Source organism: Dreissena polymorpha, chromosome 7 (assembly GCF_020536995.1).
Source record: "Dreissena polymorpha isolate Duluth1 chromosome 7, UMN_Dpol_1.0, whole genome shotgun sequence".
Taxonomy (NCBI): domain Eukaryota; kingdom Metazoa; phylum Mollusca; class Bivalvia; order Myida; family Dreissenidae; genus Dreissena; species Dreissena polymorpha.
In genome coordinates, this window is record NC_068361.1 from 40,284,261 (window position 1) to 40,308,952 (window position 24,692).

Sequence of the window (24,692 nt, forward strand, 5' to 3'; positions counted from 1 at the left end):
ATGAGTACTCAACCCCTATCGTAAATGAGCAACGTAAGAATACGTTCAGAATCATCTCCCCTTTAAGTTGAGAAAAATATGAAATTACGCTTACAAGATGAAACATATTTTTTTTAAACCTGCACAGTTCTGTTCCATTAATGAAAACTGAACACGGATGCCAGTAAAAAAAGGAAAATGAACTATGCAATATTTGGAGGTTAAAACACAAAATCATAGATAATAGTTATTTGGGGGTTATAACACAACATCATAAATAATGGTTATTTGAGGGCTATAACACAACATTATCGATAATGGTTATACCAGTATCTTTTTCTATTTTGTTTAAAATAATCGGCCAATGTATTAATATTTACAGTAGAAAAAAATCGTTCCATGTAACTTCATTGAGTGCCTTTTACACTGAAATTCCCGACGCCCTTTGATGCTTTGCATCAATACTTATGTTTTAATATTGTGATACTCATGTCGGATTATGTACTGTGCATTGTTCTTAGTGCCATCTCCATTGCATTGGCTTCCGCTCGTATGGAAAATCTGCCGTGTCCAACTAGGTTGCGGTTAATTGGTTCGCAACTTCACCATGTCATAACAAATAAAGCTCCTCACGATTCTTGTTATGGGCAATAATGTTGATACATATTTTAATTCTGCTTATCATCATTAAAATGCATTGAAACATATTACGTGTAGCCAACAGTGAAAGCTTTAAGCAGTACAATACAAATGAAGAAAAAATACAACTTAAATATACTTAGCATTCCAATATTTTACAGGTAATACTATTCGGAACTTCAGCGATTGTAAAGCTTTCCCTTTCCCCGACAATATTGTTGACGACCCTAACACATTTTCGAGGCGATATCTCTTACATCATAATGAAACGTGTTGGCACGACAACAACTGGGAATGTTCGACCGAACGATTTTTCAAGAGACAAAATGTCGTTAAAGGTTGCATTTATAAAGTAATGTCGAATCCGTTTATTTGTATGCGTATTCTTTGTTTGTTATATGTCTTACCAAATTGAAAGTTCTATATGTTATTGTACTTTTAACATACGTGATTTGTTCTAAATATTTTCTGACGTTTATAGTGCATACTATATTATTTGTTCTGTATGCGTCGTTAATTATAATTTAGTCAACCAAAACCTTTTTTTGTTAATGTGAATATGAGCGAGAATCATATTAATGTCATTTTTTATTTCTTTAACTGTATGGATTATATTATCGTTGATTTTAGGTGAGAACATGTACACATACTAAAAGAAACGAATTCACGCCTTACGTTCAAAGAGGCAATATGAAATGTGTTTCCTATTTATAAGAGATGTTTCTTATAAATAAAAAGGCTGCACAACAGTTTAAAAAAAAATGTATCGCCCTTACATACACAAACTTGTAGAGAACAATTAGTTTGTTTTATTTCCACAGAAATAGCACAGCGGCTTTATATCTGGGTACATATAAACATATATCTAAACAACGAGTACTTTCGGCAATGAACACAATTAAGAAAACACTGTAAAAGATGCTGCAATCAATTAATTCATATTTGTTACAATATGAATATGCTGTTGTCCAATAGTACTTATGATGTACAACCACTTTGCAGAAGAAGTATTTTCTTTATGGATACGACGATATCGTGGTTGCAATCTAGGACTGAAAAGCCGCCACCTTTGCATAGACACTTTATTGCGCCATTAAATGTTGCATCGCCGTTATATATGGCAGGCTACGAGATTCGTCGCAACGTTGACGATACATGTCGTAAGGAACGATAAATGTCGCACATCCTACTCACGATATTTGTCGCAACTTTAACATTAAATGTCGCAAAAATTTCAACTGCCGATATATGTCGCAACATTAACGACAAATGACGCACACCTTTTTAAGTCATTTTAAACATTAAAAGTTGAAGTAAAATGACTAAATCTTTAAGGTTAGATCTAGATTACCCGACGCGGTTCTTTGGGCCGAATATCGCCAGAATGGTCAGTTTTTAGTTAGTATTGTCCGGAATGGTCAGTTGTGGTCAGTAGTGTCCATAATTGTCAATTGCGGTCAGTATTGTTTGAAATGGTCAGATGTGGTCAATATTGTCCCAATCAATTCTTATCATTCTTGGCTCGAGTAGCCAGTTGTTGATTTCCGTGTGCTAAATGGACTGGTGTTATCAAGATTGTCCAAAGGTTGTAAGATGTGATATAACTGTAACATTATTACAGTAACACAAATTACGATAAAATTGAATTGAATATTGTATTGCTTTTTAGATGCTGCAATCGGACGGAAATGTTATCAGTTAGTTGTGGCCTTATGGAATATCGAAAGCCCAACAACATTGGAAAACCATTAAGCGGTGCCTCTCATCTTAATAACGTAGAAGGATTCAACGAAGCGCTAAATTGTGTTATTATTATTATGTATATCAGCATATTGTTCGAGCGCTAAACTTTTTACATAGGCCTGTTTATATTTTGAATATTACATGATGGATGCTATGTAATAGTGTAACGCTTTGATTTACAATTTTAATATTTCATCTGGGCTATTTCATCTGTGCGTTGTTAGAGTCAAGTTCTGTAAGAGCTGTTTGCAGGATTCGATTGCTTTATATCAGTCACTTTAAATGTGGCGTTTTGCTGGAAGCTAATAACTGATGGTACAACTCTGAGTCGACTGATTCAAAGTATTTCTTTAATAGACGCTGACCTTCTGTGTTTGTTCCTCCATCACGGTAGTGTGGTGAAAAGTATTTGTTCTTCTTTTTCCGGAGTTATTCTGTTAAACATAATTTCAAAATAGATTCGTCTAATTTGGATTTGTGTTTGGATTTGAGAGAAATCGCATAGAGCTTAAATAAAGATTTAATATAATATAGAGCCAAATAAATCTAATTTTATACTGTTCATTGTGCATGTTTAAAATATGATAAATAATGTTTAGGTGAATAATGTTGATACATTTTGTAATGCTCATTATCATCATTACAATTCATTGAAACCTTTGCCGTATAGGCGAATGCTGTATGTTTATGCATAAATTGTTACATAAACAAACACCAGTGAACGGTTTAAGTAGTTATCTCCGCTATATGATTCATAAAATAGGGTTCACATACATGTACGTAGGTAAGTTGCGTTCGAACGTACAAACCATATGAAGAAAAAACACAACTTAAATATTCTTAGAATACCAATAGTTTACATGTTGCACTGTTGCCTTTTCGGGACTGCAGCAACTGTAAAACTTTCCCTTTCCTCTAAAATATTCTTGACGACCTGACACATTTGCGAGGCGATGTATTTTACAATATCATAATGAAATGTGTTTGGGATGACAACAACCGGGATGTCTTACAAAACTATTTTTTTTGCATGGGAATACATATCAATGAGGATTGTTCGTATATGGAAAAGTTGTATCCGTTTATCTGTATCTGTATTCTTTGTTGGTAACATGTCTTACCAAATTGAACGTTCTATAATTAATTGTACTTTTAACATATTTGATATATTCTGAATCATTTCGGACGCCCATAATGCATATTGTAATATATATTATGAATTCATTGTTAATTAGAATTAGTCGATGATAGTTTAGTTCTGTGTGAATATGAATATAGGCGAGTATCATGATTACATTATTTTCTAGATAATTAATTGTATGGGTTTTATTCTCGTTGAATTCGGGTGGGAACATACACATATAGCATAAAGGAATTTACGCCCTTCGTTCAAACATGTCACATGCGATGGCGATTCATAAGATTTGTTTCTTATTAAAAAAGAGCATCAAACTAGATTAAAACTAGAAAGGGTGCGGCCGCGGCCGACGCGTATCCCCACGCCGCATGTTTGGTGAATAAATGAAGAAGTTATGTTAACAAAAAATTGTGGGTGGGCGTGGTCTATGTGGGCGGTGCGCCTTCATAGGTGCGACGGTACACTATTTGGAATTTTGATCTAACTCCTGGGTAGAAAGTTCGCCGCATGTTGTTAGGAAAATGAGTGAAAATCTCTGAACCGGCCCCACCGCAACCCCCATAACTTTTGACCCAGGGGTCAGATCAAAATTGCAAATAGTGCAGGGTCGCATATATGCTCATAGCTACCATGTGTGTAAGTTTCAAGGTTCTAGTCGTAATAGTGTAGGAGAAGAAAGTGGCCAGGACGGACGGACGGACGGCGGAGATAACCGCAATATCCCCACGCTTTAAAAAGCGTGAGGATGATAATAAATGTTTTAATAGCCCTTACATTTACAAACATGTAAAGAATAATGTGTATGCCACAAGAAAATAAGCCAATGGCTTCCTATCTGGAACATATGAACATATATCTGTACTACGAGTACTTTCGGCAATGGACACAATTAAGAAAACACTGAAATAAGCTTCTGCAATCACCTAATTCATATTTGTTACAATATGAACATTCTGTCTTCAAATAGAACTAATGCTGTACAGCCACTTTGCAGAAGACGTTTTTTATTTATGGATACGACGCAATCGTGGTCTCAATCCAGGACTGAAAAGCCGCCACCTTTGCATAGACAGTTGGGTATCCTGGTAAAGCACATTCTGATCCCCATGATATTACGCCCATCACGTAGTAAAGACCCTCAACGCTGCACACCAGAGGTCCGCCTGAGTCTCCAGCACATGCATCGATGCCTCCTTCCATATAACCGGCACACACCATGTTCGGAGTTATCCCTGTACCGTGTGTTCTTTTGCAGTCATCATCATCAATTAAACGACCTTCTGCTGCGCTAAGCACAGTCTGACCTGCGCATCGAATTTTTGAAATTTATAACGTATATTTATATGTATATAAGAATATATTTATTTAATTTATATTATATTTGTAATATTATTCTAAACATTTGCTATACAACGCATGCCTCAATAGTTTTTTCTTTTATTTCTGGCTTGATTAAATGCTCCTAACTCGTTATTGTATATTAACCATTATATATTTGCTACATATAAATGGCGTTGAAAATAGAAAAAAAAAATCCAAATAAATAATTGCACGTGTATATGAATAATAAGACTATCAGAACATTTATTGGGTCAATGCAGGCGTGAACAAAACTAAACAAAAGAAACAACAACAACAATCAAACGACACAATAATTATGCATGTGTTTCAAAGATGGACGCACATTCAGGGTTTATTGTTATGTCAATAGATACGTGACTTCACATCCATTTTTTATAACAATGGAGACGATTACACAAAAGTAAACAATGGCGTTACAAATGTTCACAGAACACTTAAAAGATAAGAAAATAAAAAATAATATTCTGCGTTTTTATCAGTAAAATGCTTTTTGTTAATAGACATATTGTGTGTCCTGTGGTGTACGAAGGCAAGTCATCAAGTATAGTATACTATTACCGATACATAAAACAATGTAAATGTACATTAGATAGATATTTAGAGGTTTTTTGTGCCGGCAAAAAATATTCTCATTCCGTTGACAGCATGCCACAAACGGCGGGGGCTTTTGTTTTGTATATGGATGAAATGAAAAAATAAATATATTTCGCGATACCTTGATTAATATATGCCTTATAATGTTTTTGCGATGCCCATTAGTTGGATATGGGTATGTTTATTAAATATCTAAATCACTTAATAAACTAATCATATAAAATCTGATCATACGTTTAGAAAATCATTCAGAAAGGTATCTCAATATAATAAAATATCAATCTAATGTTTTTAATTCATGATGCGTTATATGCATTTTTGTTGCAGTTTTGTATTGCTGTTTGCATTAAAGAATTTTAAGGCAGACATTTACTCAACAAAACCATCAAAATCTTAATGAACCGCGTACCTTCATAATTCTAAATTATATTGTAAGAAACATTAATATTTACGCAAACGTCTCATGAGCCCAACGTTATCATTATGTTGTCGTTAGTTGTCATTGATACTGTAAAACCATTAAATTTCGTGTGGTACGAATTTTCGTGGATTTCGTTGGTGAGCTAAACCACGAATTCAAGTACCAACGATTATTTATACATTTTTAATCCGAAATCGGTCATTTCCGAATGTCATTTCCGAAATTTCTTTTGTTGTCGGTTATCCGAGATATTTGCTTTTTGTAATAAGTACTTCACTCCAGTAGATCACATTACACTATATCTTGACTATTTAAAATATTTCCGAATTGAAAATGGTAATAATACTTTTTAAATCAAGCACGGTATTTAAACTGTACATCAACGATTGTTCTCTTTTACGTGACGTCATCAAATTAAGTTTGCAGATTGATCACATATGTCAATTCGTGCCAACTAAAGTTAAAAGAGACATAACGGTTATCACATGTGTATTTTGGGGACCTTATTTCTCAAATGTTACTACTAGGGGACCTATTACGCTGAGAATTGCAAATATTGTCAAAACAACATTGGTGGCAATTAGCGAGCGGGGACCCACAAGTGCGCCGCTTTATCGCTCTTATAGACAATTATCGGCAACACTTTCATGCTTCAGTGCACATTAACCTCAAGTCTTACTGTCAACACAGATAAGCAGATTATGCTTCGTTATTACTCTGGTTGTTTAAATAAAAGTTTAATTATTATGACAGTCAGTCTTCCCCGAAAATTTGAAATCCATGACACAACGTATCAATGAATTAGTTATTTTTTATTTGAAATCCAAGAAATTACGTGTCAACGAATTAGTTTTTTTTTTTATTAAACCACGAAATTTCATATCGACGAATTTCTATACGTTTACAGTATGCAGAGTAGTATCCGTTATTCTTTGCCATGTGTTTGGTCAAATTCAGATAATTTTAAAATTGACCCCATGTGTGGCCCTTTTACACGAAAAAGTCTCTTTTAATGTCTATGTAAAACCCCGAAACGGACCGCACACATTCTTACCTGAACATAGCCCGCAAGTCTTTGCACAGTACGGTTCTGGGCAAATGGACTCTTTATAAGCAGCACAATTTCTGATTTTGTCCTCGCATACACCTGAAACAGGAGATAACAACAAGTGTACGTGAATGGCATGCGTTTGCAAATGGAGACGGTTAGGTATGACTCTAGAGAATCGTGCAAACGATATTCACGTACATGTAACATATCAATGCAGACTTGTGATTAGTGAGATAGCACGCCATTTCCATATAAAAGCTTTTTGGACAGGTAGTATCATAAAAAGACAGTATAAATGATTCGACATAGTGAACAAATAAGGCTTGTGCAAAGGAATACCAAAATGTATGTCTTCAAGTAGTCATGTAACGGGAGATGAACCATGTACTAGTATTACTCAATTGTTACTATTATGGGACCGATTGCGCTGAGAATTGCAAATATTGTCAAAACAACATTAATGGCAATTAGCGAGCAGGGACCCACAAGTCCGCCGCTTTATCGCTCTTATCGACAATTATCGGCAACACTTTCATGCTTCAGTGCACATTAACCTCAAGTATTGCTGTCAACACAGATTAGCATATTCTGCTTCGTTATTACTCTGCTTGTTTTAATAAAAGTTTTATTATTATGACCGTCAGTCTTCCCCGAAAATTTGATATCCACAAAATTACGTATCAACAAATTAGTTGTTTTTTTATTTGAAATCCACGAAATTACGTGTCAACGAATTAGTTGTTTTTCATTAAACCACGAAATTTCATACCGACGAATTTCTATACGTTTACAGTATATACTTTAAGTAAAGATATCAAGAATCTATTAACGCATTAGTCTCATTCCTATACGATCACTAGACAACTATATTTCATCGTAGATGTACCTTTGTAATCTTGAATGGACGTACCCCATCCAGAGATGTGGCATGTGAGCCCAGTCTCGTAATACATGCTAGCATCCGGCAGACACGCTGGCTGTACTTCATCATTAAACTGTATGCCATACCCATTGTTTAGTTTCACCTTCATCAGGGCAATGTCAAAATCATAAGAAGAATCTAAATATGGTAAAAAAAAACTAGTTACATCGAAACAAACCAGACAATTGCACACCTTAATGATCAAATGTAGGTTACATATTATATAAATATTACTGAATAAGTTACAACTCGCCATGCTAATTTCGATACGGTGTATTGATGCGGTGGCGAAAAAAAAGACCTTTTAAAGATTAATGTCAATGAAATATTCAATTCAATCATATTTATGTTTAAGCGGACATACGCATATGGCTTGCAACACTTAATCTTTAAACGCGCCATTCAAACGATTCCGAAAAATGTTTATAATTACCAGCCATTTCATATTTTGATATAACATTATGCATAATAACATACAAATATAGCAAGAATTTAACTGCGCAATTCGTGTCACTACGAAACACCATACTCACCGTTATAATTAGGATGTTTAATAAGGTGCTCCAACTCAAACTGTTCTTCAAAGGTATCCTTTTCCAAAAGGTCGTGGTCACCGGTATAAACCATAATGTCATCTTTGCGTATGTTCCTTAAATGTTTTTGTTTGTTAATATTAATATATTCTTAAATGAAATTTTATTGATGAACATGTTAACACAAATAACGTTTTCATATTTTTTATGACATTTTAAATTAAGACATTTAGCTGTTCTGGCAATGTGGAAAGAACACTACCATGATGTCACATTTATGCAAAACGATCTTCAACGTAACAATAACATATGTATCAATGCTAATGCAAACATACCGAAAACAGTTTGCTGCGCTAAGGATCCAACGGTCGTTCAAAATTATTCCTCCACACAAATGCGATGATCTCCTGCTGATGATCTCCATGCGAACTCCAGCATGCCATGGATAGAAGCCCTTTTCTGCATTTTCCCCTCCAGCTATACGTTTCTTTCTTGAATAATGTTCCAGAGGTCGACGACCTAAAACACCAATATTAATTTATGTTTTAGACGAACAAAACGTTGTTTATCTTTATTCTTCTATCGAGCCAGATTTCCTGCGGTAATGGTGCAGCTTAAAAAATTATTTGCAGTGGAATTGTGCCATGTTGTCTTGTTTGTTTAACTAGACAAAAAAAAACATAACAATATTTATATATATTCCAGTAAATAAAATGTGCGCCCAAGTATAACACTCTCCTAAGTGTCTACTAATGATGGTAATTTAGCATCAGGAGGATACTGTTAACGAGAATGCGAATGCATTTTGAATTTATAATTTAGTTATAATATTTGCATCATTTACGTTAATACTATCTAATTGTTTTTTTTGGATATTAATGTTTTACTTTTGCAAACATGGTTTCATGTAACGTTTCTTCACACTACAGATAATACTACTGATAAAGAGTATCTTATTATAGTGTTTTATCCAGTCCAAAACGTGTACAATACGAAAGAAATTGATTTTACCTTAGTATGGATTAAACATTCTAGGCCCGAGTAGTCACAATATCGACAATAATGGTCCATTGCATAATATTTATGAGCTACAATCAACACCTTAACGCCGATTGTCTTTAACAAACCATTGCTTATTGCATTGATATGCTAGCTGGAAATGTATAACCAGTAAATTGGTTTAGCGAGGTGATGACTGACAACATTTCATAATTGCCTCATTCTAGCTGCATAAAACGCCAGCATCTTCATTACATATGAACTTGAATAACATTTTACAACGATTCATCGTGGCAATCGCTTGACAGCTACTTACCACATTTTGTGCTGCATACAACTGATGCATCTTCATGGTGCCCACAGTTATGAAACCCAATACCCGAATGGCGACATGCCATGATGGATGATTCGGTTCCGTCACAATGTACCTCATCCAGAAGTATACTCGAACTGCCTTGACCAAAGTGGGATTCATTCAGCGCTTTCCCACCACTGCAAAAAGGGTATGCATTATTATAATTGTATCATTATCGAAGTACTAAACATCCAATGTTTATATAATTGTACGTTACTGATCATTTTCAGTTAGAAGGAATTACACATATCCAGCCAACAATCTGCTGAATTATATACATTAAACTCACTCATATCCGAGCATTTTGCAGATGACTTTGGCGTCGTTGTCGTCCCAATTATCGTCACACACAGTACCTCGTTCAGTACCGATAATAATTTCTACACGTCCAGATCTTTTATTAGGACCATTAACCAACTGTACTCTTGCCTCTTTTACTAAAACATGAATTCAAAACGTTAGCAGTATATACCGTATAGTTATTTCGTCGTTCCTTTTCAATATTTTACTTCTTATGATATGCTGAATATTAAATCATTGAGTTATTAATTTGCAACCGACTGAATTCAGTCTTTCATATTGTTGTTTGATCGGCAAATCTTTAAGGTTAATAATAGTTTTACATTGTCTTTTTAATGATCAAATCTTAGATGTTCGGAGCGTCGAGGGCGATAATGTAGCTTTAATAATGTTTTTAAGTTAAGTGTTGTATCTTCGTACCGATTCGTTGTGTGTACGCACTTGGCCACTTTCAATGTATTAAAGACAATAAGATGACTAAAATCTAACAAAGAGAAACTACAGCTGCCCCAGCAGTATTGTATTCCTATTCCTATATACATAAGTTTGTGGTCCTTGATTTAATGCAAGTAACCAATTGCTAAAACAGAACGGCACAATACGAATCAACATAACACACATATTAGAGCAACATAACACACATATTAGAATAAAGTTAGGGTCACCGCCTTGGAACGTTCAATGCAAAGTACTGGGTGTTTAAACCGGTTTTAGGGCTATCAACCTCACACTTGGTCAAGCAGTATTCATAAAACATAGTGTAAATCAAATTTAAATAATAGCATTAAAATTCAAATTAAACAATTATAAAAGATAATTAAAACGCCCGTGTCAACTAAATCCCTTCTTTTTACAAAAAGAATAGAGCATAGTATAGTTAATATTTCAGATCATCATCGTTATATCTTTATAAGAATGGTTCATCAATAGCTCTTACTCTTGCTCAGGAGAATAATTTTACATGTATTCATTTCTGGTTTGTCCTAATTAAAATTTTGAAAAATAAAAACCTGAAACAGGTTACTCTGAGAAACGCAAATGGTTTAGTTATATAACTTGATACGACCGATTTACATTATCGATACTGTTAAAATTGACTCCCTTCATACAACTACTCAAGAACGAGGCTGACGATGTGAAAACTGGGATTGCCTATACAGGCATAATGATGTTCAGTGGTTAGAAATGCTTAAATAAATAAAAAAAATGATTTTGTGTCATTAAACGTGTCATAAATGTATCGACTTGATTGTTTACTTTGAGTTTTGTCCATTCTTTAGTTATAATTCAACATAAATAAACTTGCGACTTTTGACAACAAAGCTAGGATTGACATTATTATTTTGCTAGTTAAATATTATTTTAGAGCATAACTGTGTCGTTATCACGGACGTATATAATGGCTAATTAAATTTAAGTTTACATCAGTCAAAAACACAAAACAGGCAGTTTATTCATTATTATTTCATCGCGGATTAGAAAGGAATTAGGTTATCCATCGGTCGGATAAGTAGCAGGCCCATACAAATATTGATGCCGCCGTCTCTCTAACTGTTTGTTCTACAAATTGTGAATGTGTATAGGGCAAAACAATAATATTTATGATTGACCCCATAGCAGATGATACTGTTTTCTTGAGCCAATTTTAAATTCAATAACTGATAATTATCTTCAAGAAACAAAAAACTTTACTTTTATGTTCGTATTTTTCATATACTCCGTTACTTTTACATTCATGGGAAGATTAAAATGCAAATTCGTATTATTATTCACTTAACAAAAAGATGTGTCAACAATGCTTCCAAGTCATGGGTCAGGTTACCATATCAAGTCGAAAGAGGCACATTGTAACTTTGACGTGCTTTGAAGAAGGTATTGTGATATAACTTCAGATTTGCGTTCCATAGTCCAGACTATAATGTCGCATAGAAATGGAATGCTCATTAATGATCAGTCCATATCAAATTTAAGGTTAAAGTTGATAAATTTGTGTTTCTTCTGTGTAATTTTTACATGACAGTGGATTTAATATGATGTTTAAATATAATTCTACATTAAAAAATCATTTATTATTTAAATAATTTTTCCAATAATGAACATATTTAATATATATCGTAAACGACTTTTATGATTCATGGTAAATACCAAGGTCACATTTTAAGACAGAGTGTGTACTTGTTTTATTTAAACACAATTGTTAAGTTCATACCTCGAAACTAAAAGATACTTCAAAACAACAAACAAACAAACAGGAAAACGCCATAAACCACGCTCAATTATAATTTTAGTAGTTATGTAATCCCAAACAAGGTTTCTATGTAACTTGACACTACACATCAGTATAAAACCCAAATCCCAATGTTGTTATTGTTGTGGTTATTGTTATGGTAAAATTGTCCTATTCCCAATACATATACAAGGGTATATGTTTTCGCATATGCCTGCTTAGGAGAGACGATTGTTTTTTTAATACTCAAATAATTGCTAACGTTCCACACTAATAGGGTCTTAAGCTGGAGTACCAGTTTATATACCCTGTCATTTAAATATCCAACAACACATCTATTTACAAAAACATTATTATAATTAGCAAACATCAAATGCATTTCTCTGAAAATTGTTTATTAAAGACTCTTAGTACATTCTGACATTGCTTTTAATGTGTTATTCTTCAGTCATTTATATCTTGAATCAAAGTACAAATTGGGCTTTTTTTTGCCTTATAAATTAAGTATCCACTTGTTGAAGATCAACATGTTATATTTGACTACTCCATGTCAAGTATTTACTTGAAAATGCATTTCACAATATATTGTTAGTATTTAATGGCAAAATATATTTTAAATAATCAAATCAATTTGTACAACTGCGTTGAACGTCTTAGCTATCTGGAAAAAGATCTAAATTAATTATCAATAATGAACTTGTTCTACCGTGCCTATTTTCAGCAAGCAGTGTACGAGATGGCTTTTTACTCCATACTTTAACTCAAGCTTGCACTTCAGATAAAACGACTCCAGCAACAATATAGCCGCACATACGGAGCAATATGTCTAGATATAATGATGATTTTTGAACAACTATATGTTTTCCTTACAAATCCTATTGAAATTGCGCTTTATTTACTGCATTAATCTCTATGTCTCACATGCAACGCTGTAACATCAAAACAACATATTCTGATTTCAAACTTAATTCTCTTACTTATTTAAGAGCATTACACAGTGTCTGTAATTTACAGAAAAAAATCACAACTTTGTTAATTTTACTAATTTGTTTTCATTACTCTTTTTATACGTCTTGTATTAGCACTTTTATTATAAATATATATGCAGTTACTTTTATCAGCTAATAGACCCTCTTCATATGTGCATACTGAGCGTGATGACTGAAATAGATAATAATAAAACAAACTACAAGCCTTGTTCAAGGCGTACTGACCAATCAGAGGGTACCTTTCTTTCTAGCGTTAGGTACATATAAACAAAGCGGGGTACCGGGTTCGTACATAAATAAAACATCAAGCATAAAACAAACACAAAACTAGAGAGGTGAATGCTTGCTTGAATTAATGTGTTTTTGTCTATTCATAAGACCTTTTTGAAAAAACACATGTAAAATACGGTAGGTTTATACAAGCACGTTTACAATACGCGCATTGATACATGATAGCGCTAAATTCGAGAACTTTGCATTGAAGTGCTTGGATTTCGGATATTTCTTGGCTTTTTGTGCTACGGAAATACATTTTGTCAATCGCATATAAATGAACCCTTACAGGGATATATAGTATAGGAAATACATGTTACATTACATTTATTCTATTGATGGTAGTTTTGTGTTGTGAATGGGCGCATTCACAAAGCCTTAATGTATTCTGCTTTTCAATCGTGTAGCTCAAATGTTGGATTATGGATTTAAAAAACAATGTGGCCGCAATAAGTCAATTGTGTCAAACTAGTCAATTGCATCAATGATTTTAATTGTTGAAAAGTTATAAAATAGGATTTGTAAATTGTCTGTATGTTATATATATTCCAATACATGGATATGTAGCTGTTATTTGATTTCACCCTATATTCCTCTTTTTGATAATAACATTTAAAAAACTTTAAAGGGCATTCTCACAAATAACCGAAAAGAAATATTTGTTTACTTGCTAGTATTGCTTTATACATATAGCTGTTGATAGTCCTTCCTTATGTTCATCTCTTTTTCTTTTCTACAGGATTAAAGGGGCCTTTTCACAGATTTTGGCATTTTTTAACTTATTCATTAAATGCTTTATATCGATAAATCTAAACATTGGATCGTAAAAGCTCCAGTAAAAAATCAAGAATAAAATTAAAAAAAGGAAAAGAACATTGCCCGGACCAGGTTTCGAACCAGTGACCCCTGGAGTCCTGCCAGAGTCCTGAAGTAAAAACGCTTTAGCCTACTGAGCTATTCCGCCGAGTACACATGCTGTTTGTATTTTATATCTTATATAAGCAATCTTCGTAGTTTCACAAAATTTAACGACAAAAACAGAACTCTCCAAATTATTCAATCGTTTCGCGTTGCAACGCTTTATAATTTTTAGGTTTTAAAATCGTCAAAAGATGCATATAATGGCTCTATTAGACCATGGTAAATGTTCAGTATTACTGTTTCCTCACAAATATCATAACTAAAACGAAAATTTGCGAATCTGAAACAACTTTTTTCAATTTTGTCAATTTACCAAAGCGTGAAAAGATCCCTTTAAGAGGCCGATATATGGCAGAAAACAATGTCATTGAAAGCAATAAATGTTTTATTTGAAAAATGAAAATAATTAAGAGAGAACATTGACAAGAAAAATAAATATTGACACACGTGTGCTATGGCGGGTGGATAAAATACATATAAGTTTTTCATATAGGTAACTAATATACATATATAATTAATTTTAAGGTGTATTTATTAAATATAATATGTGTATTTGCTTTAAATCCCATTGAACAACCGCTGATGTTTACTGCTGGTTTATTATTGCAAAACCGTTATTCGCAAATCTAAAACAGTGACATGAGAATTAAGGATCAACTATGTTTGATGAAATTCATTGATTTGTTTTTTAATGTGCCCAATCTCATATTAGCCAGTTTTGAAAATATTACTGTAAACAAACAGGTTTAAGTAAATTTCATGCACCAGCTTAGTCTTTATCAATAGTAAGAATGTAAGTCATACTATGATGAAATCTTCTTTTCCCGTCATAGGGTTCGTCCCACTGTATAACTTGACAGTTAATTGGTAAAGCACCACATATGGAACTGTATCATCCGTGTCACGAACAAGGTCATATAGCTATCCTTTAGGTCCAGGTCGTACAAAGTGGTTTCAGGTTAAACTATAACAGAATATAAGGTCCCAAATGGTAGGTCTTTAGTAATCACATCGTCAGTCAATATGACGTATCATTTAGAGCATAACATACCTCTGGTACTATTGAAGCGATTTAAGTGATTGAGTTCATACGTTATATAATCATAGAAGGTTTAAAGAGGACAGTGGAAAAGAGCCATACCACTGTGCAAGAGTAACGAAGTTAGGTTAATGTCGTTTAATCTTTTTTTTTTCGTGACGAGCACAACTCCCTTAGTATGAAAATGTTAAATTATATTAGTAAATTGATCAATGACATTGAGTTGAAGCTCAGAGTACAAGAAAACAACTCTGTTATCATTATCTTTGGGGATATTGCCCTTTGCGAATTTTGTATTAATCCGTTTCTTGTGTTGAGCATAAATCTACAAGAGTTTAACTTTACGTGTGGTCCCCGGTTCAAATCCCGGCCGGGGCACTAGAAATTTCAGAAATGCTTCAAGTGTTTCCCATCCAACTAGAGATGTACTGGTATGAAACCCAGGTAATTCTCGCGTGTATCGGGGCTAAACACTGAGCACGTAAAAGAACCAAGGTATCTATTCGCAAAGAGCTAGGGTATCGCACCCGGATTCCTTGTATCCCAATACTGTCTCTTCTGCTTGCTGTCTCTTCAGCAAAACCGAAGGACCCCATTGGAAATAAGTGCTTGCACTTTCATGGGTTATCCTTGACCGCAAGGTCAAAATAAATACATACATACAATGTATTCAAAGGAACTTTCATGTAATTGTAGATTACTTCAAGATAAAAAAAAACAGTTTTCGAAGGAGTTTCAGATTTTCCGGAGTTGCTACTCTACGATTGTTTTACCTGCAAATCATACACATATTTAAGTATAAAATGATCGAAATTAAACTTCTTGTATTGATATAGGTCATTTAGAGTAGTTGCGTTATTAATTACTGCAATTTTCTTTTGCAAAGTATAACTCAAACAGTATTTAATGCAACACAATAAGCGTCTTACATTGACAAACCGTTGTAGAAAGAAGTGTAGAATAAAATGTAAATACAACTCTTTCAATATTGTATTGCCGTTATAATTGAAAATTTTAAAATAGACATGCCTTTATAAATTTACAGAAAACATACTGAGTAACTGCAGAGTGCAAGCGCTATAACTTTCTATTCTGTATTGTTTGGAGTTATTGTTTTGGTATATTGCTTTTATAGAGTTCAACTACATAGCGTTTTATATTATAAAGATCAAATCGCAAAAATATTAAAGTAATCAAGTGATATTTCATGTTATGTTATAGGACTTTAACGGATGTGCGGAGTACAATAACCATGTTATTAATTTTACATTTATTTAAGTACTAACCCTTCGTTAAATTTTCTTGTGCAAAGCATTATGGAGAATAAGACTGTTTTTCAATAAATAAAAACGTGTCGGTTTTCTGAAACTATAAAGGTCACGAATACACATTTGAGTCAAAACAATTATTCGCAGGCATTCACTTATTATCTTGACCGGCTTTAGAAATACAATTTGTCGTCCCAATAAATAACCCACATAATTTTAGATTCTATTACAAATGTTAAACTGGCCAAGACATATAGCGGAAACAAACAACACTGCCAACTTAAAGGTGATACTTGAAAGTCAAAAGTGAAAACTCTGAATCGATTGACTGCAAAGCAGTATGTAGGGTATAACTAGCTATCAGTGATTGCTGAAGTATTTGTTTAAATGTAACATCATACAGATACGCTTGTTTGTCATAGCATACTTCGCGTTGGTAACATTCTTTGTTTCGTTAATGATTGACCGATTTAACTTGAATAGTTTTCTACAGCTCCTCATGCGACGACCATCTTTTAAACCTCTCCGCGCTTTGATTAAAATTTTGTCTTTCTCAAACCTCGAAATCCGTTCTTCATAACATATGTCTATAACAAATATAACAACACGGAAGTTTATGTCAATCTTAATAGACCCTTTCATATTTCCGATATCTAGTTGTGTGTGGTTTCTCCCTTGATAAAACGAAGCGAGAACGATGGTGACGAGGTGAAAGTTTGGATTGCTTGACTATGAATTATATTTTTCAGTGGGTGAAATGTTCTATTAAATTTAAAGCAAAATAATGTTCGCTAAGTGTTTCACAGTTAAATGTACTTAATTTTATGAATTGGATAATGTGTAAAAGCAGGCTAAAATACAAACTACAGTAAATTGTCGCAACAAAGCCACATATGATAGCGTGACTTTTATGGACATAACTAATTTGTTTATTTGAAAAACATAACATTTCATACCATAATTGTATAAATGTTAAGTTAAACGATCGCCCCTAATTTCATTTAAGTTAACCTATTGAATAAACACAAACAATTAGATGAGAATTCTGGTAACCAAAGGTCGGGTAACTTTATCAAATAAATGTAACCTATGACATTCATGTTTTGTCTATAAACCTGTATGTGCTAAATGTCACGGTACCGAACTTAAGCGGGATTGGTGGAAAGATGTGCACTCGCCCTGTAAGCGAGGTGTCCCGGGTTCGAGTCCCGGACTGGCTTCACACTTTGCACCACCCGGCGACAATGGCGCCCAACTTGGGGCCCGTGGCGCTTGCAAACGCTTGCAGTTCTCCATAGAACCTGCCCGTGGGTTCGTCGGGATCAGTAATTCACTGTTCCCTGTGACTCGAATTCGAGGACGAATTCCAACTTGGCAGGGAAGAATATCACGGTACCGAACTTAAAAGGGATTGGTGGAAAGATGTGTGGCGGCCTGGTTAGCTCAATCGGGAGAGCACTCGCCCTCTAAGCGAGGTGTCCCGGGTTCGAGTCCGGGACTGACTGCACACTTTTCACCACCCGGCGACAATGGCCGTATCCAGCGTGAGGGTGACACAGCCATCGTCAAAACAATTTTCCGGAACCATTTGTAACCTGTCCGCCAACAACCACTAGACGTCACTTCAACGTCTGAAACGGAAATTTCATAGACGCATGAGACATCGGATGCAGAGTCCAATACCTCGAAATCGGTACTGTCGTCATCAAGCAGTACGTCGAGGTCGGTGTATGTTCCACCACATAAGCGGAAGCCGGAAGAGCCATGATAATTACCGCGCAGAACAAAGCGCGCTACAAAAATGCCAGCGTGGATGCGCACAGAAGATTAAATTGTGTAAAAATCAATAATCGCCTGTCAATCATGACAATAAGTTGAATGTATTTTAAATAGCATTGAAAGATGTATTTCAGTATGTTTTCTGATTTTGAAATATGCTATTGTACATTATGGGTGTGATATAAGTATAAACATATTATGAATTATTGTCTCAAGTTGCTGTGTTATTTATAAGGTCGGAGTTGCATTTTCGACGCTCCGAATGTGCATTATCCTCCTTCGATGAATACACTCGTTCGTAATTTATTAATGATTATTCCGTGAGTTTTGTTTTCAATTTCATTGAAGCATATGTCGAGGACGAAATCAAAATCGGAGGAAGGTGATATGTTATAGGTCATTTTTATTATAAAGTAATTTATGAAGTTTATTTAATTTATATTAAACTAAACTGTGTTGTGTTGTTTTATTGTTTTATCAGTGTCTTTATATTTAGTTAATTTAAAAGGTAAATCACGAGTATTCTGTGGGAATATAAACGAGTATTCTGTGGGAATATAAATTTAGTCAGTTGTTTATTCGATATAGTCATTTAAGTCGTTTTTCTCTATGTAAAGATAAGATCAGTTCACCGAATCCATACAGTTGCACGTGAATAATTTGACTAATACTCAGATCACTCCCCCGTTAACCGTGCACAAATACGTTCAATGTCGATCTCGTGCATCGAATGATTGCTATAGTCATTCGATGCTTTATTTTCAAAGATTCCACATCTTTGATATATTAATGATTTTTAATATCTTTAATAAATATATATTTCAGGTAAATGTGTTATGGGTCATTTTTTTTTATAAAGTAATTTATGAAGTTTATTAAATAAATAATAAACTAAGCTGTGTTGTGTTGTTTTAATTATTTAATAAACTTCATAAATTACTTTATAATAAAAATAACATATAACAAAAAAACATATTATGAACGTGTTGTATCAGCGAATAACATTTCTGCATTAGTAACCTCTGTCTTAGTTGTAACTTGATCTTTACTAGTTCGTGCTAAAATGTGCTGAAACTAAAAGATAACAAAAAGGGTTTATTAAAAAGGCGTCAAACACATAGAGTACCCGTGTAACCTAAAAATATTTAAGGCGTAAACTAAATTTGCATTTATCATAAAGAACAATCCAAGAAGGTGAAACTCGTGAAAGTGAAAACATAAAACTAAGTAACATAATTGAGTCCACGCACCCTCAAAATAGTTGTTTATTGTAATTCTGCGACATTAATGTGTTTGTGTACACAGACAAGATAAATCAATATAAATAGATATGGTACACACGAAATTACAATTTTTAACTTATTTTCTAATGGAGAACATTTGTTTCTTTAGATATATTGTTGTGTTTCACTATATTCTGTAGTTAAATGCAGCTATACCCGTAAGATATTTCATGAGATCAATGTCGAGACATTGGCCCCTGAATATCGGTAATTGTCACGTTTTATTTTAAAAGTAGGACCTGCCTTTAAACAATCAGGTCTCGAAGTGATCATGCATTATTTTTGTATGATGTTATATCGTGGTAGAAACGGTTTAGAGTCAATACGTCGACTGCGAGTGTCGTGCAAAGAAAATCAGTCTAAATTGAATCGTTTCTTATATGAACAATTGTGCACTTATCGTACTGATTTAAGTATTCTTATTTCTGTTTATGAGTAAATGTCATTATTTGTTATAGAAAACTAGCGAAAATAACCGCATATATGCAGACACGGAGGTACTGCACATCGCGAGTGTCTGGATTCATTGATAAATTATTGAGTCGGTGATATTTTGAATGCAAAACTCGTATGGAGGTAGTCTATCTGAATGTTATAAAAACGTGTTAATTAATTACTCTAGAATTATTGTGAATCCATATAATCTTGAATCAAATTCGCAAATATATTTCTTGCACCTGCTATTTAAAGAAGTCAAATCGTGTTTCTTTTATTTATCGTGATAATCTATTTCCGTGAATCCATTTTCGATCTGTTTTTGTTGAGATCGTTAAGATTAGTCTCGAAAAATCAATGTCGCTGTATATAAAAACATTTGGTCCTTTTTCGAGTGCTGTTTGCCCATATGAATTTGTAATTTACCAAAACGGTTATGACTGCATTTGTATAATTATGTTATAAAAAAATAAAATGACAACTTACCACATCCCTTTTCATCTTCATTGCCGGGGCAGTCTTTCACATGGTTACAAATCTTGTCAGGTGACATACATCTGTTAAAGATAAATAGATCGGTAGAGAGCATTTTATTGTTGCAACGTCATAACATTCAGCACACGCTTAGCCGATCACGAACCATACCATTCTCTTGATTTTGTGTTCATCGAGATATTCATGCCAATAACTTTTTCCTTCATGGTACAAATCTAAGGCACAAAGCCTTAAACAATATAAGCTCTCTGTTTAAGAAATACCAATAAAAGTAGTTCAAATCAATTGTGTAGAGTTCGATGACCTATCGGTTGTACGTAAAATATTTCTCAGACTGGATTAACTAAGAGGCAGTAATGATAGTTAGCCTAAGGTATTTATTTAACGACTAACATGTTCTCTAAGACCATATTGGTGCTATGCCGTGAGTGCATTGAGATGCCATTGACATTACGTGTACTTTTTGGACAATATGGTTTAAATATAGGTTAGATAACAATTGTTTTTTAAACACAATCACATCGTCACAAAGAATCATACCCATACCATGACATTACTGATACTTAAACTAGGTATTGAATATGAAACTGTTCTTTGAAATGAAATATTCAATATGTCAACGACCAGCTTATATTCAATATCTAATCTTACAGAAAAAAAAATCATCAAAATTGGATAAGAACTATCGAGTAAATAACTGCAAAGTAAATAAAAAGCATGCTACTATAAATATTACAGTATTGGTCTTTTTTATGACCCATTTTTGTAAACGTGTGACTTATTCACATTAAACGCTCGTATTTTAAGCTTACCTTTGCATCGTTGTAATCCAAGGCAGCATCGCCGTAACCCTGGTATAAACACCCGGATGTCCTTTTTCGCCACATTTATTTCCAAATGAAGCAGCCCCTATTAAGTAGAATAGGCCTCCGATGTTACAAACCAGTGATCCAGCAGAGTCCCTTTTACAATCGTTAACACCATGCTCTAACTCAGCAGCACATTTGTGAAAATTTACGCATAGTTCATCTTCAATGATGGCTGCCTCAGCTCCTAATGGCACCGTCGCAATTCCTGTCAAATGTAACAGAAAAACATATAATGATTGAAATATTTACAATAAGTTATATTTATGCAACAATGTTTAACTTATATCCGCTGATCAGTAAGAGGCGTTCCCAAATATACAGCGATATTTTTTAACTGACGCATAGTAATACACAGAGAAACATACCTTGGTCAAATGCCCATCCAGAGACGTGGCATCTAAGCCCCGTAAGATTGTAAAGAATACTTTCATCCGGCAAACAGGCTTGCTGAACTTCCTCGTTGACAATTTTATCATTCATCAGCAAGAGTGCAAGGTCATAATCATAACTGGTTGCTATAAGGCCAGGACAATCATTATTTGATACATTTGACAAACTAGTTAATGATTAAAATAACACATGCCACAAAGTTAAGCTTCATGCCATTCATTTTTATATATTTCTGTAATTTCCGCAAAATGAATCGACACGATTACATGAAACTTATTCCAAATAAATTCGTCTTAATTAACCTTGAATCGTGTGAATGATTCTTCATAAGTTGAGGCAAAATTGAACCAAAATCAGTTCTCCATTACGGGTATGTCAATTTTGCATTTCCTGTTTTATTTTTTTGTGCGCCGATTTGAAATCATGTTGGCTTCATCTACTACATAATTTTTAAATCAATCCGCCTATGCAATCATGATAAGCAATTTTTTAAGCATTAAAAAAAATCTTAACATTTCATTATACAAACAAAGTTTGATCAAAATATTATCTGCACTTACAATTGAAGCTTGGATGGAATATTATCTGATCAGGTCTGAATTTTAACACCTGTCGAGATAAGTCTTGAGATCCAACGTGCACAATGACGCCTGTTACGGCACCAAGCGTCTCATTGTCTCTGTATAAAGAGTAAACACGGATGTATACCTTTAGTTAAACAAACATTTATTCATTTATTAGGTCACTGAAATGAATTGAGTTTTAACAAACAAATGATATATGAGTGTTCTTTCTGTATTGTATTGCTCTGCAGCAGCGTCCCGTTTATTTTCTGTTCGAAATCCCAAGCTTACTCCACATATGAACTCCTATCGACAAGTTTTTTCAATTATGGTATGTGTTCACACATAGCCGGATAAATAAACCATATTGTTTATTAAAACGACAGCATCGTAATTAAGAAGCTATGTAGCTATTGCATACATCGGACGTAGATATTGAATTGTCACAGCCATGAACAAACATACGCAAAACAATGTGCTGTGCTGAGAATCCAACGTTGATCAATGATGGTTCCGCCACAAATCGATACTGCCTTCTCGCGTTGTATTTGCACACGCACTTTCCAGGGGTATTGTCCTGTAGATTGATGTTTGCCTGCAAGAAGTATTGATTATAGTGAAGGCCATGTGAAGGCCATGATATCCTTTACTTTGGTCACGAAAACGTGGCCGGATACCTAAATATACTCCTAAATTGTAATTCAGTCTGACATTCCATTATTTGCTTTGGGGGGGGGGGGGGGTTACTTATAACTCCAGCATGTTCACTTTGTAAACGTTCTAGAAAAATGTTTTTAAATATTAATCATGGCTATATTTTGGTCATTACACATTACAATACATACTTTTTTCTTCAGACTGCATATACTCCAGCATCTGCACTATACATAGGTTCTAGAATGATGTTTTCCAATGATTCCTAATGTCTGCATATTGGTCCCTACTCACCACATTTAGGGGTACATTTAACTCCGGCATCCTCATGGTGACCACAGTTATGAATTCCAACACCGGAATGGCGACACGACATGATAGATGTTTCGGTACCATTACACTGCACGTCATCAAAAAGGATACTCGAACTGCCTTGACCGAAGTAGGCCGGGCTTAAGGCTGTCCCATTACTGTAAAACAATTCTTGGTAGATGGTACGAAATTTGCAAAAGTCGGGAAAGCATGGCGTATCGCATGGATCAATCGACAGAAAGATGGATGCACTGATGGAATAATGGATATCTTGATATTATACTACTTCTATGTGTATTGGATTGTCATATTATATTTACCCGTATCCAAGCATTCTGCAAATGACTGATGCATCCTTGTTGTCCCACGAATCATCACATACGGTACCGCGATGTTTCCCAATAATTATTTCTACACGCCCAGAATATTTATTGGGTCCATCAACCAACTCAGCACGAACTTCTATTTAAAAAAACAGGATTGTATTATTAACGATATAAACGCATGGATTGATGACATTGATTCTGTAATTATACTCTTTTAATTATAATTTTTTTCACTGGGCTAAAGTATGTTTAAAAAAGTGTTGCCTTGATACTGTAGAACGTTTACTTGTTTATTCATGTTGATTTGTAGCTCTTACAGTGACAAAAAATGTCCATTGTATTTAATACTATCTTTAACATACTGAATGCCAGATCATTTTTGACAACATCACCGTCCGTGTTAACCCTTGCTTTGAAAAGATTGTCCATGTTGTGGCAAGTTCTCAATCTAACTATTTCTCGCTTAAAAGGTTTATACTGTAGAGCTTTTTACATAGAATAAGAACATCTCAATCGTCCAAAATACCACAACATTGAAGATTAAGATTTCAGTCATATAGTTGTTTGTTTTTGTTTGGGCATTATGTAATCTTCCGCTTTAAAAAAAGGTTTGGTCCTTGCAGATAATAGCTATTATGTATATTTTTAGTCACTTCCTAAACGTTCAACCTTCTGCTGAAAAAGGTATGGATTCAACAGGCAATTAATAAGGGAAATACTTTTGGTGGGATTCAATCCAAAACTGAAAAAAAAGTTTGGATTGAATAGGCATGATCATTTCTGTTGGCACTCTTTATTGTTGAATTGCAAAAATGTATCGTTTAATGTTTTAC

At 34.1% G+C, this 24,692-nt stretch overlaps 1 protein-coding gene across 1 annotated transcript in view; it reads right to left on the minus strand.

The window, feature by feature from the left end:
• Window positions 1–4,395: 4,395 nt before the first annotated feature.
• The window catches only part of LOC127839657 (uncharacterized), a 41,060-nt gene continuing 20,763 nt past the window's right edge, over window positions 4,396–24,692 (minus strand). Inside the window, exons 11-24 of the mRNA XM_052368039.1 lie at window positions 23,854–23,995; window positions 23,516–23,691; window positions 23,033–23,162; window positions 22,565–22,683; window positions 21,980–22,129; window positions 21,558–21,819; window positions 20,737–20,807; window positions 10,026–10,167; window positions 9,698–9,873; window positions 8,718–8,901; window positions 8,383–8,498; window positions 7,838–7,987; window positions 6,931–7,023; window positions 4,396–4,803 (exon numbers count right to left, since the gene is read on the minus strand). Coding sequence (XP_052223999.1) covers window positions 4,508–4,803; window positions 6,931–7,023; window positions 7,838–7,987; window positions 8,383–8,498; window positions 8,718–8,901; window positions 9,698–9,873; window positions 10,026–10,167; window positions 20,737–20,807; window positions 21,558–21,819; window positions 21,980–22,129; window positions 22,565–22,683; window positions 23,033–23,162; window positions 23,516–23,691; window positions 23,854–23,995 — 2,207 coding nt within the window. The 3' untranslated portion in view covers window positions 4,396–4,507. The remainder of the gene's footprint in view (window positions 4,804–6,930; window positions 7,024–7,837; window positions 7,988–8,382; window positions 8,499–8,717; window positions 8,902–9,697; window positions 9,874–10,025; window positions 10,168–20,736; window positions 20,808–21,557; window positions 21,820–21,979; window positions 22,130–22,564; window positions 22,684–23,032; window positions 23,163–23,515; window positions 23,692–23,853; window positions 23,996–24,692) is intronic.